Below are 17793 nucleotides of genomic sequence, written 5' to 3'. Positions count from 1 at the left end.
GTGTTTGGTGTTGTCCTGACATCGCCAACTGTAAACAAACTGTAAATGCTACATTAGCGCCTCCATTCATTTAAGCCAATGATTATGAAGTTTGGAAAATGACAGCATTTCCGGTGCCCTGAGACTTTGCAGACGTAGACGTTCTTCCGCATCAAGTATTCCACAAAAAACATGAATATATAAAAATGTAATAGACTGTAGCATCGTTGGGAATGTGGCTGTCTTCCCAACGTGTCTTGTTTTGGTAAAAGTTTCTGAAGTTAGGTGGTTCGACTTGACGTAGGGTCGTAGTAGTTGGCAGATGGTGTGTTCACTGACCTGTCACATGTCATGCTGCCATTCCTCACACCGTGGGATGAATGGATGCTGTCTGGTGTCCACCATGTTCATTTCATGTCACCATGTTAGACCTTCTGACCTTCTCTGTGTTGGCGATTGCTTTTTCCCTTCCTGGTTCCACGTTACCAACCACCAAACAGAAATGGAAGGAGACCGCTTGCGAGGTGGTCTCGGCCTGCTTGCGAGCGCTGTCAGGTGCTGTTGGGTTCCTTTTAGCTCAAGGGTCGGCGCTCGGCGGACAAAGACAGCTTGAAAGCACCCCCGCTGTGGTCGCCTAAAAGCTATGACATGTTTCCACTGCAAATTTGGCATAAAAGGCCCCCTGGGGGGTTAGATTGTTGCATATGTGAGCGGTTTTCTGATCTTGTATGAAATGGTGCGAGATGACGAAATAAGATATGAGCTCCGGAACATAAGGTGGCCAGAAATATTTCAGTATTGAACAAAGCAACATTTTTTCTGAATCTATATCTATCTATATGGTTCTACCATATCTTACTTATTGTGTGGAAATATGGGCTAATAACTATAAAAGCAAATCTTCACTCGCTAAATGTACTGCAAAAAAGGCCAGTAAGGATAATTCATAATGCCGCCTACAGAGAACATACTAAGTCCTTATTTCTAAAATCACAAATACTTCAACTTGCTGATATAGTTCATCTTCAAACAGCTAAAATAATGCATAAGGCTAAAAATAAGCAATTAGCTAAAAATGTCATCCAATACTTCTCTACAAGAGAGGAGAAATATGATCTCAGGGAAGAAGTACATTTGAAACACTTCTATACTAGGACTACGTTATGTGTTATATATATCACTATATTGACACTTACTATGGTAACCATTATGGCATTGGATTAAATTAAATTAAATACAAAAAATACCTAAATTATATTAGGAAAGCAGGAAGTGAACAAATGTAACAGTTACTGATTGTAAAAGTACCAGATGGAGGGGTAGGATTTAATAAGCTTTGCTTCTTCCTACTCCTTTTGGACATGTGGAACTGGGAACTGATTATGGGATGCACTCAATTGGAATCTGATGCATGTTCAATTGAAATGAAACCATTACCATTACCATTACCATTACCATTACCAAGATGTGTAACACCAAGTCATGGGACTAAATGAAGACAAGTACCCCTAAATGAAGACAAGTACCCCACCCACCAAAGTACTCTGCCTGTATGACCTGACAAATACAGACTGATTGGGCAGCGTCACATGATACTGTTTATTAATATCTATATTTATTGTCCAGAAAGCTCATTTTGCATGCACGTCTTTCTGAAATGATGAAATAAGAGTTTGACAAGGAAGCGGAGGAATTCTGAGGGTGTCCTGCAGGGGGGGGGGGGGATTAGCCAACATGCTCTGCAGTGAGCACGATCAATATCGAATAACAAGAGACTCTGTGACATTATCGAGCCGCGGGGGCTGGGGACGGAGGGGCCGCCGTCGCACATCCCCCGGCCGATCAATACGTATGCGGTCTGCCGCCATCTTGGAGACAAATGACGCTGTGGGGGATGAAAAACCGAAGAAATGAAAGGGGGGGGGCTGGTGCTTATTTGTCCTTCATGAGACTTCTCGGGATAATTCAATTTAAAGCTTCTATGGAGGGAAGTTTGGGGAGCCTGTGGGCTTCCGAGGATCCGTTTTCCGTGCGCCGCTCGGACAAAATGAACATCCTTTCATTCCGTGTTGCTCCTGCTTCAAGTCCTCATGTGTCCACCGTGTCCTCTCATAGTCCATTGATCCGGGCCAGCAGTTCACCTGGGAAAACTCCAACATGGAAGTCAACAAACCAAAGAACCGCTACGCCAACGTCATCGCCTACGACCATTCCAGAGTGGTGCTCACCTCCATCGACGGTAAGAGCGCGGCGTTGACGTCATTGCGTTGATCAAAAGTCAAATGCTCATTTCGGGACGTCCCCGCGTCTTGTCTCAGCCGTCCCCGGCAGCGACTACCTCAACGGAAACTACATTGACGGCTACAGGAAGCAGAACGCCTACATCGCCACGCAGGGCCCCCTCCCCGAGACGCTCAGCGACTTCTGGAGGATGGTGTGGGAGCAGAGGTCCAGCACCATCGTCATGATGACCAGACTGGAGGAGAAGTCCCGGGTAAGAAAGCCAGATGCGGTACAAAGTGGAAAGATGCTGTTTTCTCCATGGGGGAGGGGGGGGGGGCTTTTTAGTGACGAACATTCCAGCATAATTAGCGCCCATGCCTGATTTGGGGGGGGGGGGGTGTTTTGGTTCCCGTGAATGCAGCGATACGCTAGGATGTACTTATTCATCAGTCCATCACCTCCACTCCAGCAGGATTTGTCATCCTGATCAAAGTCAGCTTTGCAGAAGGTGTCCTTCTTCTACTCACCCCCGCCCCCACCCATACGTGCGTGGGGATATTTCCACTTGAGGGCCCCCCCCCCCCACCTGTCTGCCGGATTTCCATAATAATGACAATGACGTTCCATTCATTACCGCGTGATAGACTCAACTTCTAATACTTTTATTTATTTCTTCCATCTCCTCCTCATTGGTCCTGCTTCTTCTTCTTTCTTCTCCATCCCCTCCTCATTGGTCCTGCTTCTTATTCTTTCTTCTCCATCTCCTCCTCATTGGTCCTGCTTCTTCTTCTTTCTTCTCCATCTCCTCCTCATTGGTCCTGCTTCTTCTTCTTTCTTCTCCATCTCCTCCTCATTGGTCCTGCTTCTTATTCTTTCTTCTCCATCTCCTCCTCATTGGTCCTGCTTCTTATTCTTTCTTCTCCATCTCCTCCTCATTGGTCCTGCTTCTTATTCTTTCTTCTCCATCTCCTCCTCATTGGTCCTGCTTCTTATTCTTTCTTCTCCATCTCCTCCTCATTGGTCCTGCTTCTTATTCTTTCTTCATCTCCTCCTCCCTGGTCCTGCTTCTTCTTATTATTCTTTCTTCTCCATCTCCTCCTCGTTGGTCCTGCTTGTTCTTCTTCTTTCTTCTCCATCTCCTCCTCATTGGTCCTGCTTGTTCTTCTTCTTTCTTCTCCATCTCCTCCTCATTGGTCCTGCTTCTTCTTATTCTTCTTTCTTCTCCATCTCCTCCTCCCTGGTCCTGCTTCTGCTTCTTTCTTCTTCATCTCCTCATTGGTCCTGCTTTTTCTTCTTCTTCTTTCTTCTCCATCTCCTCCTCGTTGGTCCTGCTTGTTCTTCTTCCTTCTTCTCCATCTCCTCCTCATTGCCCCCATGCACACACAAAAAAATAAAAAAATAGCTTTGTCATTGTTTGATAATTGCATCATTTTTGTTGTTTGTGTGCAAATGGCTGGTTTGCCTGTTGGCACGTTTATTAGTCAATACGTTTATTAGTCAATTAGTCAATTAGTGCGGGTGTACCTAATGCTGTGACCGGTGCCGCAGCAGTTTCACTCGGTTTCACTCTTTGTGCTTCACGTGGCCGCCATGGCCGCCGCGTCCGTGAGAGAGTCGTCATCTTTTAATGAGACCCGACTCCGACCCTTCCGACGCGCCCTCCTGGTTAATCAGCGCCGTGGTTCCTGCAAGCTGTCCTGGACTCTGACAGCTGGCCTACTCTTTGTGTCGACCCGCCAGGTGAAGTGTGACCAGTACTGGCCGGTGAGGGGAACCGAGACCTACGGGATGATCCAGGTCACCATGCTGGACACGGTGGAGTTGGCCACTTACAGCGTGCGCACGTTTGCGCTCTACAAGGTACCGCACTGAACTTTTCAAGCGTCCTTCATCACTATAATCTTTTACTCCACAAATTGAGTTTTTTTACACAGGTATTAGGTAATTAAAATTATTAAAATCAGTAATTATTAATTAGAATTATTATAATATTTAATAAAATTATAGTTTTATATTTATTTTTTATTATATTATATAATTATAATAATTATAAAAAATAATTATAATTAATAATATTAAAAACCCAAACATGTCACCCCTACTTTTTTTTATAATATTATAGTTTTATATTTTTATAGATTCTATTTATGTTATATTATATAATTGTTATAATAATTATAAAAAATAATTAGAATTACTTAGAATTAATAATATTAAAAAACCCAAACATGTCACCCCTACTTTTTTTTAAATAATATTATAGTTTTATATTTTTATATATTATATTCATATTTTATTATATAATTATTATAATAATTATAAAATATAATTATAATTACTTATAATTAATAATATTTAAAAACCCAAACATGTCACCCCTACTTTTTTTTAAATAATATTATAGTTTTATATTTTTATATATTATATTTGATTATATTATATAATTATAATAATTATAAAAAAAAAATTACGTATAATTAATAATATTAAAAAACCCAAACATGTCATCCCTACTTTTTTAAATATTATAGTTTTATATTTTTATATATTCTATTTACATTTTTATTATATTATATAATTATTATAATAATTATAAAAAAATAATTATCATTACTTATAATTAATAATATAAAAAAACCCAAACATGTCACCCCTACTTTGGCTGTTGGATGCTTGAGGTGTTTCTCCCGTTCTTAATTCCCTGAATTCTTCCAAGAGTTTTCCCAGTTTTTGTTTGTAGGATTGTGTATTTAGTGCAGGGATGATGTCCCTGTCATTCCTGGCTTCCAAAGGCTATTAACTTTGCTAATTAAATCCAATCCAAGGCTGGAGAGTTTTCCCTGAGAAACTACACCGAGGTTTTCGTTCCAGAATTGCCCCCCTTATCTCCACCTACAGCTTCACGGTGAAAGTGGAGCACATTATGACGGCCGTGACTCCAATCAAGACCTTTTGCTCGGAATAGCCACAATGTCTGACAATTAAATGGCTGCTGCTTTTCAAATGACGGCGGCTCGAGTGTCATCAAAACACTCTGACCTTTAACTGTTTGAATATTTTAGCCCGGCGCCATCGGTCTCGCTTTCAAACAATTACACCACCAGTGACAGCAAGGGAAAATCTCTTCCAGAACGGCTCCAGCGAGAAGAGGGAGATGCGGCAGTTCCAGTTCATGGCCTGGCCCGACCACGGCGTGCCTGAGTATCCCACCCCCATCCTGGCCTTCCTGAGGCGCGTCAAGGCCTGCAATCCTCCGGATGCTGGCCCCATGGTGGTTCATTGCAGGTGGGAGTCAACAAACGACACGCCAGCTGGCTAGCATCAGATAAAAACAATTAAATTAAATTTAAAAAAAATAAAATAATTTATTTATTTATTTTTAATTTAAAAAAAAATGTTATAAAAAAATGTAAAAAAACATTTAAAAAAAGACATTGGCGGAAAAGTACAACAAATGTAGTCTGGAGGTCTTTTTTTTACAATGCAGAAATATTTACATTAATTTTGTAAAAAAAAAAAATGGTGCAAATCCTTGAATTCCGGACTCCGGTTTCAACCCCCATTCCAAAAACATGCTAGCTTCATTAGCCATTCCAAATTGTCCATAGACATCTCACTGTCTCGCTAATTGTTTTCACCTGTAAATGGTTTGGTCTATGGTTGGTCTAAACCATTTCTGGGCATGCCTGTCAGTCACATGTTCCAGTACTTTTGGCTTCATGTGGCAATAAGGGCTGAAATATTGCCCTCTTATGTCATATTCATCTTTTGATGTCAAACTAAAAATAAAGCCTGACTGTCCCAATACTTCTGCTAGACAGAAAGACGATGAAATAAGAATCACGCAAACTAAACGATATTAATATTTGCATCCTCCGAGCAGCGCCGGCGTGGGCAGGACGGGCTGCTTCATCGTCATCGACGCCATGCTGGAGCGCATGAAGCACGAGAAGTCGGTGGACATCTACGGCCACGTGACGTGCATGCGGGCCCAGCGCAACTACATGGTGCAGACGGAGGACCAGTACATCTTCATCCACGAGGCCCTGCTGGAGGCGGCCACCTGCGGGAACACCGAGGTGCCGGCCCGCAACCTCTACGCTCACATCCAGAAACTGACGCAGCCGCCGCCCGGCGAGACGGTCACCGCCATGGAGCTGGAGTTCAAGGTGAGGGAGAGATGCGTTGAACGGTGTGGGGGGAGGCGGGGCTATAATGGGACGTCATGTGATGGTGGATCGTTGTCACGGGTTTGGGCTTTGCATAGAAACGCACCACATGAAGCATTGTGTTGGAAGTGATAATAACCTCGGCCAAAGAAAGATGCTGTGTGTGTGTGTGTGTGTGTGTGTGTGTGTGTGTCCATGCAACCTGACTACACACACACACACACACACACACACACACACACGCCTGGCATAGTTGGACCGTGCAAACACATTCCTGCTTGTCCATCTGCTGTCTAACAAGTGCCAACCTTCTTCTCACGCTAGCTCTTTGTTGACGGTACAAAGGCATCCATTGATGGCCGTTGGAATTTATCTACGCTGATTAAAACACACAAAGGTTACGCCCAAACGCCCAGTGAGGGCTAATTACCTATTTAGTGTGCAGGCTAGCGCCACCTGCTGGTCGGGAGGCTTCCTTATAGAACAGGGGTCTCGGGGGCCACTGGAGCTAGGGTCTGGGTGAGACTGGGCCGCATCAGGTTTTCCAAAAAAAAAAAAAAACGCATTTATTAAAAGCAAAAATTTTTTAAAAACTTCGCTTTGGTTCCGATTTTCTACAAGAAAAGCTCTGATAAAACATTCCACTGTTCTGAAATATCTTTTTATTTTTCTACACAAAATAAGATGAAAAATAAATAAACAAATCAAGAATAAAGAAAATCAATCAGTAATAAATAAATATAATAATAATAATAAAAACTTAAGAAAGCACATATATTTTTTCCAGATTAAAATGAACAAAGCATTATTAGAGCCCTGTAGACATGACAAAACACGACTATAGTCACATTTATACTCTTTTTATTTACAACATATTGCGCAACTGCAGGGTCTTGAGACACATGCTAACTCGCAAACTAGACAGCTAGCAACCTAAACGGTAGCCTTCAAGTTATTTTCTTTAAACTTAAATAGCCAAAAACTTACCACTTCCACACGGATAGGGAGGATAACTATTAACAGTTATTTAACCTTTAACATGAACATGAATCAAACGTAATAATTTTTTCTGGGTACATGATACCATACAGCATCCATATCAAACTTTAAACTTTCATATCAAAGCGGGGGCCTCAAACTAGTGTCCTGCGGGCCACATTTGGCCCGCGGGCCACGTGTTTGAGACCCCTGTTATAGAACACCAGCTGCATGTTGACGTCGCCATGTAACATTGCTAATGCTAATCTCAATTTGAATATTAAATTAGCACCAAACTAGCACATTTCTTTTAAAAGTGTTCCATTTGTGTTATTGTGCAGCACCTCAAAATCATACTGTTATGGAATATGAAATATTTAAGTCACGATGGTGGTGCTTACATGCTACGTTACGTAATACAGTATGCGGGGTGTGGCCTGGAGGCTGAATTACACGTGTTGCCATGGTAACACTGAACGTGACCACATAGAGACTATCCATGGATGCCTTGTCCTTAACCTTCGCCTTAAAAAGGAACGGGAATACTGCCCATTATTCCCAATCGCGTTTGGTCCTTGTTCCACAGCGCCTGGCCAACTCCAAGGCCCACACATCTCGCTTCATCAGTGCCAACTTGCCGTGCAACAAGTTCAAGAACCGCCTGGTCAACATCATGCCTTTCGAGTCCACCCGCGTCTGCCTGCAGCCCATCCGCGGCGTGGAGGGCTCCGACTACATCAACGCCAGCTGCATCGACGGCTACAGGTGAGATCACCCCCCCCCCCCCCCCCGCCCCCCGCCCCCCAGGTCTGAGTCCATACCAGTCTAGACAGAGCAGCAAATGGCATCAAGTCCCAAAGGGGGTCTGGCTCGCCCTCCCAGATCCTGGTTTTAATGAGGCCGACGCCCCCTTTCAGCCCTGCTGTGTAAATAACATAATTGCTCCAGGAGATCATCCTCCCTCCTCCTCCTCCTCCTCCTCCTCTTGCTTACCTCCTTCAGCCCTCCCCCTCCTCTTCCTCAATGCCCTTCCTCCTCAACGTCATGCTAAGCTAGCAAGCTGATGGAATATTTCTTCATCTTTCATTCCTCTTCCTTTTCTCTCTCATCTTTTCTCACCTCCTTTTTTCTCATCTCCTTCTCTCGTCCCTTCTCCCTTTATTGACCTCCTCCTCTCCTCTCTGCCATCTCCGCCTCCTTCATCTTCTCCACTCCTTTCCTCCCGCCCTTTCTTTCCTCGGCCTGTCCTCTCTTTATCCCTCCATCGCCCCCTTTTCTTCCTTTCGTGCTCTCCTCTTCATCCATCCTCCTCCTCCTCGCCTCCCTATCTTTCTTGGCTCTTTTGCTCTCCTTCCCACGTTATCTCCCTCCTCATTTGTCTCCTTGCCTTCCATCCTCTCCTCCTCCTCATTTATTCTCATCCATCCTTTGCTCCGGTACACACACTTTTCACCTCCTCCTCCTCCTCCTCCTCCTCCTCCATGTTGTTGCCTGAACGAGGTCTCTTCTCCTCGTGTGTTGTTTTTTTAATTTGTGGCCCTCAGCAGGTTCTAATCTCCAGGTTCCACATTACTGCTTTGCCTGCAGCGCCTTTATTAGCCGCCCTGCCCGCGTCGAGCCGCGCACGTCTACGTGCAAGACCCCAACACGTGTCCGTGCACGCCACCGTGCACGCGTCCGCGCACGCATGCGCGCCGCGTCTCCATCCGTGTGCTGCCGCAACAGCAGGCTCCCATCTTTGGCTGGAGCGCTGCTGCCACCCATCGGCCGAGCAGGCCACTGCGCGCCGCGGTCACGCAGCGTCGCCGCATCAACGTCGACGGCATCAGCTCGTTTCCAACTGTGCCGTCGTCGGGATGGATGGGCGGGAAATGTCAACGACGGCCATCATTTGGTCTTGAGCTCGTGCCAGCGACGCATTAGCTTGACAGACTGCTGCTGGAGCTTATTATTACCTCTCCCAAGGAGTTTCCATCATGGCTTCACTTGCATTACATTGATGAATGGGAAATTACACTTCAATTACATCCATAAATATATTCTGTCAGTGTCAAAGGTGTGGAACCATTATTTGGGTTGGGGGGGGGGGGTTCTACATCATGACAGGAGACATATTTCACTGTTTGGAATACAAACTCATTCGGGTGGAAATTCATGTTTTACAGCGGAAAGTGGACAGAAAGAATCACAAGGATTTACAGGGCACCTATTAATTATGCTCATTATCAGCCCTTTGGACTCCGATAGAGCAGCTACACACAATAACCCGCACAGAAAGCTTTCTCGAGCTTCCAGAATCCGCACCTATTCCGGCGTTTTAAATGATTCCACCCACGGCCCCGCCCACTACACTGTGATTGGTCACACTCAGCTTGTACAGCTTGTACCTGGGCATGCCCATATAAGGAACTCTCTGAAACGGAGCGTTTTGAGCCATCCCAAAGTTCTTTCAGGGCTCACAAAGCTCATGACCTGAACCCGTGGGGTGGTTTAACACCAGAATACAACATTCTACCCACATTAGAACATCTAACTCGAGTGTTCAACCAAAAATTTGTTTTATGAATTTAAGGAAGCGCATTTGTAACAACGGGAAGACCGCGTTTATGAGGACGTTCAACACTTGGAATGAAGAGCTAATGTAGATGACATGTTCATATGATTCATATCTGTGTGCAGACAGCAGAAGGCCTACCTGGCAACGCAGGGCCCTCTGGCCGAGACCACCGAGGACTTCTGGAGAATGTTGTGGGAGCACAACTCCACCATCGTGGTCATGCTCACCAAGCTAAGAGAGATGGGACGGGTAAGACACAAACAAAAACATCAAATAAGTTTATGGATGGAGAGCTTTCAGGGGGTTGTCTACAGCCACGCAGTAATACTTAAAGGAAGAATAAGAAAAAAATAATAGAAAATAAAAAAATATATATAATAGTAATAAATAATATATATATATATAATAATAAATATAAATAATAGAAAAAATGTAGACTCCATGGGCACTAAAGCAAGGTGTTGTTGTGGTCTTCCAGGAGAAGTGTCACCAGTACTGGCCGGCTGAGCGCTCGGCCAGGTACCAGTACTTTGTGGTGGACCCCATGGCGGAGTACAACATGCCTCAGTACATCCTGAGAGAGTTCAAGGTCACGGACGCCAGGGTGAGTCTCATGAGGCCCAATGGCGTGCGGTACTTGGCGCCGGTGACTTCATTTCCTTCATCTTGTAACCCCCTCCCTCCCCCTCCCTCCAGGACGGCCAGTCCAGAACCATCCGCCAATTCCAGTTCACAGACTGGCCCGAGCAGGGAGTGCCGAAAACCGGTGAGGGCTTCATCGACTTCATCGGACAGGTGCATAAAACCAAGGAGCAGTTTGGACAGGACGGACCAATCACTGTACACTGCAGGTAAGTGGGCGGAGCCAACACGCACCTCCATGGAGATGTTGGCGTTGGGGATCTTCAACGCTTCTTTGTGTGCCCGTCAGTGCCGGTGTGGGTCGGACCGGAGTCTTCATCACGCTCAGCATCGTGCTGGAGAGGATGCGGTACGAGGGCGTGGTCGACCTCTTCCAGACGGTCAAGACGCTCCGCACCCAGCGGCCCGCCATGGTGCAGACAGAGGTAAGGGCACCGTTAACAGTTGAATTACTCAACTGCAGGGAGTGCCGGGCTTTTGAGGCGAGTTGATGGTGGCCAGTTGTTGTTTTTTTCTTATCGTTGCTTAGCTACTTAGCGATATTAGCCGATTAGCCGTTGTTGTCAAGGAACCAGATAACAAAAATGGTGGACAAAAACAAAACAAAGATGTTGACAGAAATGAAATCTGACACAAATAGTCGGCATGTCGTTTATGGATAAATTCATTCTGTAAAAGACTTTGCCTCCAATTCAATATTTCCATGCGTCAGTGAACACACCAGTAGTGGTACTACAGCCACTTTATTATTCATGTATTTATCTAATATTGGTCAACATCTGAAAAACATATTTCAACCTTTCTTACCCTTATAGCCACCAGGGTTTTTTTCAGGTTTGATGTTCCTCTTATTAAAAGGGTTGTAGCTTGAAACCCTGCTCATAATTTGTCAGCTAAAATATCAAAATGTCCGATTCAATCGCTATCATCCATCTTGGCTGAAATGGCGTCTTCAACCCAGCAGTGTTGCTTTAATTAAATTTAAAAAATTAAATTGGTTTTTTTTTGGTCAACTAAATTATTAAAAAAATTATTATTATTAAATTATTATTATTAAAATTGGTGAACTTTTTTTATAATTTTTTTTCGAACATCATCCAAAGCACAACAAACCAAACATAAATCAACACAAATAAAAATATACATATAAACAGTCAAGACTTATCTAATCCCACCCAGATTCCAACCTCATCCCAATATTATTCCTTGTCTACCAGAATAAAAACCCCACATCCAAGCACCCTGACCCAGCATGAGGCACCCAACTACGTGCCAAGAGCAACCAGTTCATGACTAGTCATCGTTTATATAAATGCATTTTTAGTCATTTTAATGGCTGCTTTGCTGAGAAAAAAAAGCGTAAAAAGAATGTCAACATGTCCCCCCCCCCCCTCTGTGTGTCCCCCAGGACCAGTACCAGCTGTGCTACCGGGCGGCTCTGGAGTACCTGGGGAGCTTCGACCACTATGCAACGTAACCGCAGGCACCGCCAGCCGCCTGCTCGGTGGGACCCTCTCAGGAGCGTGCCAAGCGTCCCATCTCAGCCACCACCCATTTACCCCTGGAACTAAATCCGAAAGCACCGCACCCCCTAAGAGGAGGGGAGGGGGGCTGCTTGCAGGGCCCAGTGGACCCCCCCCCCCCGGTTTGGAGCTAATATCACACAGAGATCCAAGCTTTTTTTTTTTTTTTTTTTTTCAAAGCGCTGCCGAGCGGACTTGTACAGTCGACAGTCCATAGAAACGTTTTTAATGTCATCCTTTAGCGTACTTTTGTTGCTTTTCAAACATCTTTTTAACACGACTTGTGTCTTAACGTGGCCCCCCCACAACCGCTGAGGGCCTGCTGTCTTTTCTTTGAATTGTTTTATTCTTTTTTTAATGATTACTGTTGGCATCATCTCCATCTTTCCTTTGGGTATCGAGCACAGCGGATGTGTCGTTTTCCAACATGATCGTAGATTCTAATTAATCTCCCGGTTTGCGTTGTAGTCCGAAACACTCGGGATTTAGTTTAAAAAGCAAAAAAAAAAAAAACAAGAAAAAAAGTTGAAAAACTGCCTTTTTTCACTCAAATATTCCCTTGAAGACTTTGAGTACCTTGAGAGCACAAAGCTAGCAGTTAGCTAGCGGAGAGCGTGTACAGGAAGAGCAAAGCACACCACTTTTTGTGTTCAGCGACGGCATCGAGGCCTTTCATGCTCCACGGCGGCGAGGGGGGGGGGGGACTATACTTTTGTACCCCACCCTCATCTCTGAATATCTTTCAAAGCAGCCCCGTCCATCAGCCATCAGCGCCCCCCCCTGGGGGGGCCACTGCTGGCACCTGTACAGAATCAACCATTCCTCCCCGACGGGGGCCGAGAGCGAGCCAGCCCAGAGACTCCGCCCCTTTTGGACTTGACACCTGATGTTATTTTCTACAGAAATAGAAGTATAAATATATATATACATATATATATATATGATTGATTATATATATATGTACAATGACACATAGATGTATACGCGGCTTCTCTATATTGTTCCCATGATGACGCCGTCGTCCAGCGTAGTCATGACAACGTATCTACTGTCCCGCCATCATCGACACGAGAGGAAACGCAGCACAAAGCCCGCCCCCGACATCGCCTCATCGCCACCGACGCCCCGCCTCCTCCCGACGCAAGCACACCCGACCCCCCCATCACACAATTTGAGGCAAGGAGGAGACGGGGGAACGTGGGGGGGGGACGGGGGGGTACATTACCTGTTCATGTTGATCTTGTGAATGCTTCGTGCTGTAGGGGTTCCACCTGTTGTACGCACACGTCTGTTTTCTATTTGTTGATAAAGAACTGGAGTTTCAAAAAGATCCTGTTGAGAAAAAAAACCTTGATGTTAATAAAGATACATAATTGGGGTTTTTGTACAAACTCTCCATAAGTCTATGATTTTTATCATACTCCATCATCACGGCCCGGCCCCCCCATCTTGTTATTTTGGCCTGTGGATTTCCCCAAAGAGACCAAAACATGTTTGATAAAAGCTGAAATATGCTATTCATACTCAGGTTATCATTTATTAGTTATTACTGTTACATATTTAGTCAATGGAGCAACAACAAAAATGTAGATTAATTCTCAACTCATTAAAACTCAGATTAATTCATTAAATTGTACACAAAAATATAATTCCAATGATAGACTTGAACCAATTTAAAGGGTCCAAAGGATAGCCGCCCTTCTTGGGGTCCCATCAAGGGGTTATGAGAGCACCCCATCTGGGGACTGTGGTTCTACTGGGACACCTCATCGCCCAATGTGGGCAATGATAGTGTGACCTGCATGGGGCGTGATTGGAGGAACGACGTCCCCGATCTGTCCATAAGTCTATAATGGACTTTGTGGTCGTATCATCAGACCCTCATCCGCATGTTCTGGACACACGGGTGAAGATGGATGTCTTGTGGGAGTCGAACCGTCAGGCTAAGCGGCGGTGGTCTAGGCAAAAGCTCAGGTGTGGGAGGAGTTCGGTGAGGCCATGGAGTCGGACCTTGGGCTTGGACTTTGGGTCAACAGTGGACCTTGAAGAGGTTCTGGCAAACCGGCCAACACCTCAAAGCGGAAGCAGTGCCAAATCCACACTTTTTACAGTGGAGACGGGGCCTGCTGATCTCCACTGAGGATGTTGAGGCCCGACTTTGAGGCCCTCCTCGATCCCAATGACACGCCTTCCATAGAGGAAGCAGAATCCGAGGATACGGACGTGGACAGTTCCATCACCGTGGTTGAGGTGTCTTCCAAAAAGTTGTGTCCCATCAGACCAAAGGTCTTGGGGATCATCAAGATGTTTCTTGGCAAAATTAAGACGAGTATTGGTTTTGGAATGTTTTTGCACACTATCCACCACCGATTGTGGTGGGAAAAGGCTAATAGCAACCCTGCTACCTGTATGCACACTCTATAATGCTACACTCACAACCGCTTTTGTTCCATGTCCTCCACAAAATAAACCCGGTTAGGATTAAAAATAAATTACTTACTGCTTGCTCTTCTGACTCTTCCACAGGACCAAGTAACTCCAACCACTTCTGCCTGATGCTTGCCCGGAATGAAGCATTTCCCGGGAGCTATCGCTAACACTGTAAACAGAGAAGCAGAGCGCCCATATAAGGAAATCCGGCTCACATTTCAGTCATAAAGCTCCTTGTTGAGCCATCCCAAACTTCTGACTCACTTCCAAATGCGGGAAGCTCATTCTCTGAAACTTGGGCATGGTTTAACACCCGAATGCAGCATTTTAAATACATTTAGAGGTCAGAAACGTGGAGAAAGCATCCAAGGTTGGCTTTTAAAAAATCTAAACATGACTACAGTATTTAGGCCAGTTCATTATAGTACGCTTTTACAGGTGGTCCTGGGGTTAAGTACATGTTCCATTCCTAGACTGTGATGTAAAGTGGAGCTTAAATTATAGCTCAGGCTGTACACAGAACACATGAAGTTAAACTAATCCTTACTTTTATTCTCTGGCTTATTGGAAGAAGATCATTTTTTATAGTATTATATTGTGGAATAGAATATTTACCTTCCCCTAAATCAGCATAAAGCTCTCTGGGATATTGATTGTGGTCTAAAAGACGCTGCTTGGTTTTCACTGTCGCTTTCATAGGAGCAGATGATGTACCATTTTTATCCTTCATGAAGGTCACGACAGTCGAGTGCGGCCGACGTTGGTGATTGTTTCTCGTTTGGTGTTCATTTTCACTTGCACGGTGATGGCTTTCCTTTTCCTTGGCGCGCGTCCACCTTCTGCTTTGGAGACATAATGCTTTCATCAAATTTATGGATTTGTACACATGTTCATGTTATTCATATCTGTGTGCAGACAGCAGAAGGCCTACCTCTGGCCGAGACCACGAGGACTTCTGGAGAATGTTGTGTGAGCACAAACTCCACCATCGTGGTCATGCTCACCAAGCTAAGAGATGGGACGGGTAAGACACAAACAAAAACATAAAATAAGTTTATGGTTGGAGAGCTTTCAGGGGGTTGTCTACAGCCACGCACGTAATACTTAAAGGTAGAATAAGAAAAAAATAATAGAATATAAAAATATATATTTATTCCACCGTTGTGGTCATGGGAAGGTCAAATTGTGCAAAATATCAAAAGGATATTTTTCATTTATGTTAATTATTTATAGCTTCTAAAAAAATATGTACAGTATAAAAATACGCAAAATACTAGCAATGAGTACAACATGAATTATCTGTAATTTGTACATTTCATTGAATAATAATCTTAATTATACAACACTAAATCATAGTCTTATCTGTAAGACTTAATAATTATTATTACACGCACACAGTAAACATATAGTTATCCTCCACATTATTATTATTATTATTATTACTTATCTTTTTTTGTGTCTGTTATTATATGGGAGCCAGGCAACGACATTTCGTTGGCAATTTCACCACTGTGTTTTTGTGCAATGACAATAAAGGGAGTCTATCTAAATATATATATATATATAGATATAAAATGTACCAGTGTAAGCCCCACCCATTTTAGGCTAAGCCACGCCCCATGGGTCTGCGGGCAATGGCGATGCCACCAAGTCAAGGGGCAAAATTTTAAAAACATATTTATGATTTAATCCATCCGCCACTTTAGCGAACTTTCTCTTGTATAAAGATTTTTTTTTCATGCTCTTGGATTCTTGAACGTTTAAAGCGGATTTGTGGAGTCACAGTGACAGGTAGTTGCAGGTTTTAGACAGCAGAGGGCGCCATTTAGCTGTTATTCGAAAGCGGCAACAAAGGACGGCCCACTAATGTGAAAGCATGTTAAGAAACTTGTTCAACAAGTGCGGTTTTTTTCTGGGGTTAAATCTTTTTTAAGTTTCATGCTCTTGGACTCGGGCCGGTCTCGCTTCAAGTTTCCTTGTGTATTTATCTTTTGGTCTTACCTTGAAAAGCTGATGGTTGAAGAAAAAAGGCCTCATTGTTTGCTCCGCATCGTCATCGGCTGCTTTAATGACACCTCGGCTGGAATGTTTACGAACGCTCTGATTGAGGGCTTCCTTTAAAGTTCCCGGTCCAGACCTAAACAAAAAAAGTGTTCCACTTGCTAGGTTCCCCACTTTGTGTACGCGGCGTGTCACGCTGGTGTAACCCAAGCTGTTGGCCGTTTAAACACGTCAGGCCGACCGCGCTCGTTATTGGCTCCCGCTTGATTAAAGCATCGGCGGCAGCTGCTCTGTTCGACCGGCGAACCTGAGACATCTGCGAACGATATGGACGCAGGATGGAAGCAGACACGGTCACGTCCCGAGTCAGGAAACATTTCAAGGGCGGAAAAAGCCCACTTGATGGGTATCGTCCATCCAGCGCCTGGAAGTCAGCCTCATGTCAAACATGTTATGTAATGTTCATGTTGTGAAGATGTTGAGCTTCCAACGTAAACGTAAAAAACATCTCAAGTATCGTGGCTCCACGGCATCCCAAACATGTTCAAATCCTTAATTCCTGTGTTTTTGTGTTAATGCATTTGGCAACGTGAGGAAATTGGCTCTTGGCCAAATTTTTAAAACTGAAAGGGCAGCAGCTGTACCATTACACCACCTTGGATTGACAGGTGATTGAGGTTGGATTCTTCTGCACCCGCCCCCCCCCCCCCACCCCATTGTTCCCATTGAGGTTGGCTGCTCTTCATTGATGGACGATGTGGAGCATCAACAACCACGGCGTGATTTGGAATCAAACAAATACACGAAAAACAATTAAACATTAGATATATTTGACCAAGATAGTGTTGTCGTCTTTCACTATTTTTATACTTATTTTAGTGCAAAAGTAACCAAATTTAAAAAACAGAAAGGGCAGCAGCTGTACCATTACACCACCTTGGATTGACAGGTGAACTTAGGTTGGATTCTTCTGGGCCCCAATCCCATACATCGTGGGTGCCTACACCCACTACTACGTGTCCCTCTGAATGTTCTGAACGTGGATCCACGGCATCCCAAACACGTTCAATTCCCCCAAAAGTGCGAAAGTAACAGAATTTAAAAACGGAAAGGGCAGCAGCTGTACCATTACACCAGCTTGGATTGACAGGTGAACTTAGGCTGGATTCTTCTGGGCCCCAATTCCATACATCGTGGGTGCCTACACCCACTACTACGTGTCCCTCTGAATGTTCTGAACGTGGATCCACGGCATCCCAAACACGTTCAATTCCTTAATTCTTGTGTTTTT

General features: G+C 44.3%; 1 protein-coding gene and 1 long non-coding RNA gene across 16 annotated transcripts in view; one reads left to right on the top strand and one right to left on the bottom strand.

Annotated features, from left to right (window-relative positions):
* Window positions 1-12838, top strand: part of LOC131109441 (receptor-type tyrosine-protein phosphatase F-like) — a 173607-nt gene extending 160769 nt beyond the window's left edge. For all 15 annotated transcript variants that reach the window (XM_058061455.2, XM_058061452.2, XM_058061449.2 and 12 more), the window contains 11 exons: window positions 2095-2218; window positions 2298-2473; window positions 3943-4062; window positions 5333-5487; window positions 6086-6371; window positions 7936-8114; window positions 10029-10155; window positions 10385-10510; window positions 10603-10757; window positions 10838-10973; window positions 11957-12838. In XM_058061455.2, the coding sequence (XP_057917438.1) occupies window positions 2095-2218; window positions 2298-2473; window positions 3943-4062; window positions 5333-5487; window positions 6086-6371; window positions 7936-8114; window positions 10029-10155; window positions 10385-10510; window positions 10603-10757; window positions 10838-10973; window positions 11957-12025 (1653 nt within the window). In that variant the 3' untranslated portion in view covers window positions 12026-12838. The remainder of the gene's footprint in view (window positions 1-2094; window positions 2219-2297; window positions 2474-3942; window positions 4063-5332; window positions 5488-6085; window positions 6372-7935; window positions 8115-10028; window positions 10156-10384; window positions 10511-10602; window positions 10758-10837; window positions 10974-11956) is intronic.
* Window positions 12839-15261: 2423 nt separating this feature from the next.
* On the bottom strand, window positions 15262-16715 carry LOC144898122 (uncharacterized). The gene is made up of 3 exons (XR_013627024.1): window positions 16503-16715; window positions 15433-15509; window positions 15262-15343 (listed from the first exon to the last, which is right to left on the bottom strand). It is a non-coding gene; the product is annotated as an uncharacterized LOC144898122 (long non-coding RNA).
* Between the last annotated feature and the right edge of the window lie 1078 nt (window positions 16716-17793).

The sequence above is a fragment of the Doryrhamphus excisus genome, linkage group LG2 (genome assembly GCF_037039965.1).
Source record: "Doryrhamphus excisus strain RoL-2023G ecotype Guam linkage group LG2, RoL_Dexc_Guam_v1.1, whole genome shotgun sequence".
NCBI classification, from domain to species: Eukaryota; Metazoa; Chordata; class Actinopteri; order Syngnathiformes; family Syngnathidae; genus Doryrhamphus; species Doryrhamphus excisus.
Note: the sequence above shows the minus strand (reverse complement) of the source record. Positions and strands in the feature narration are given on the sequence as shown.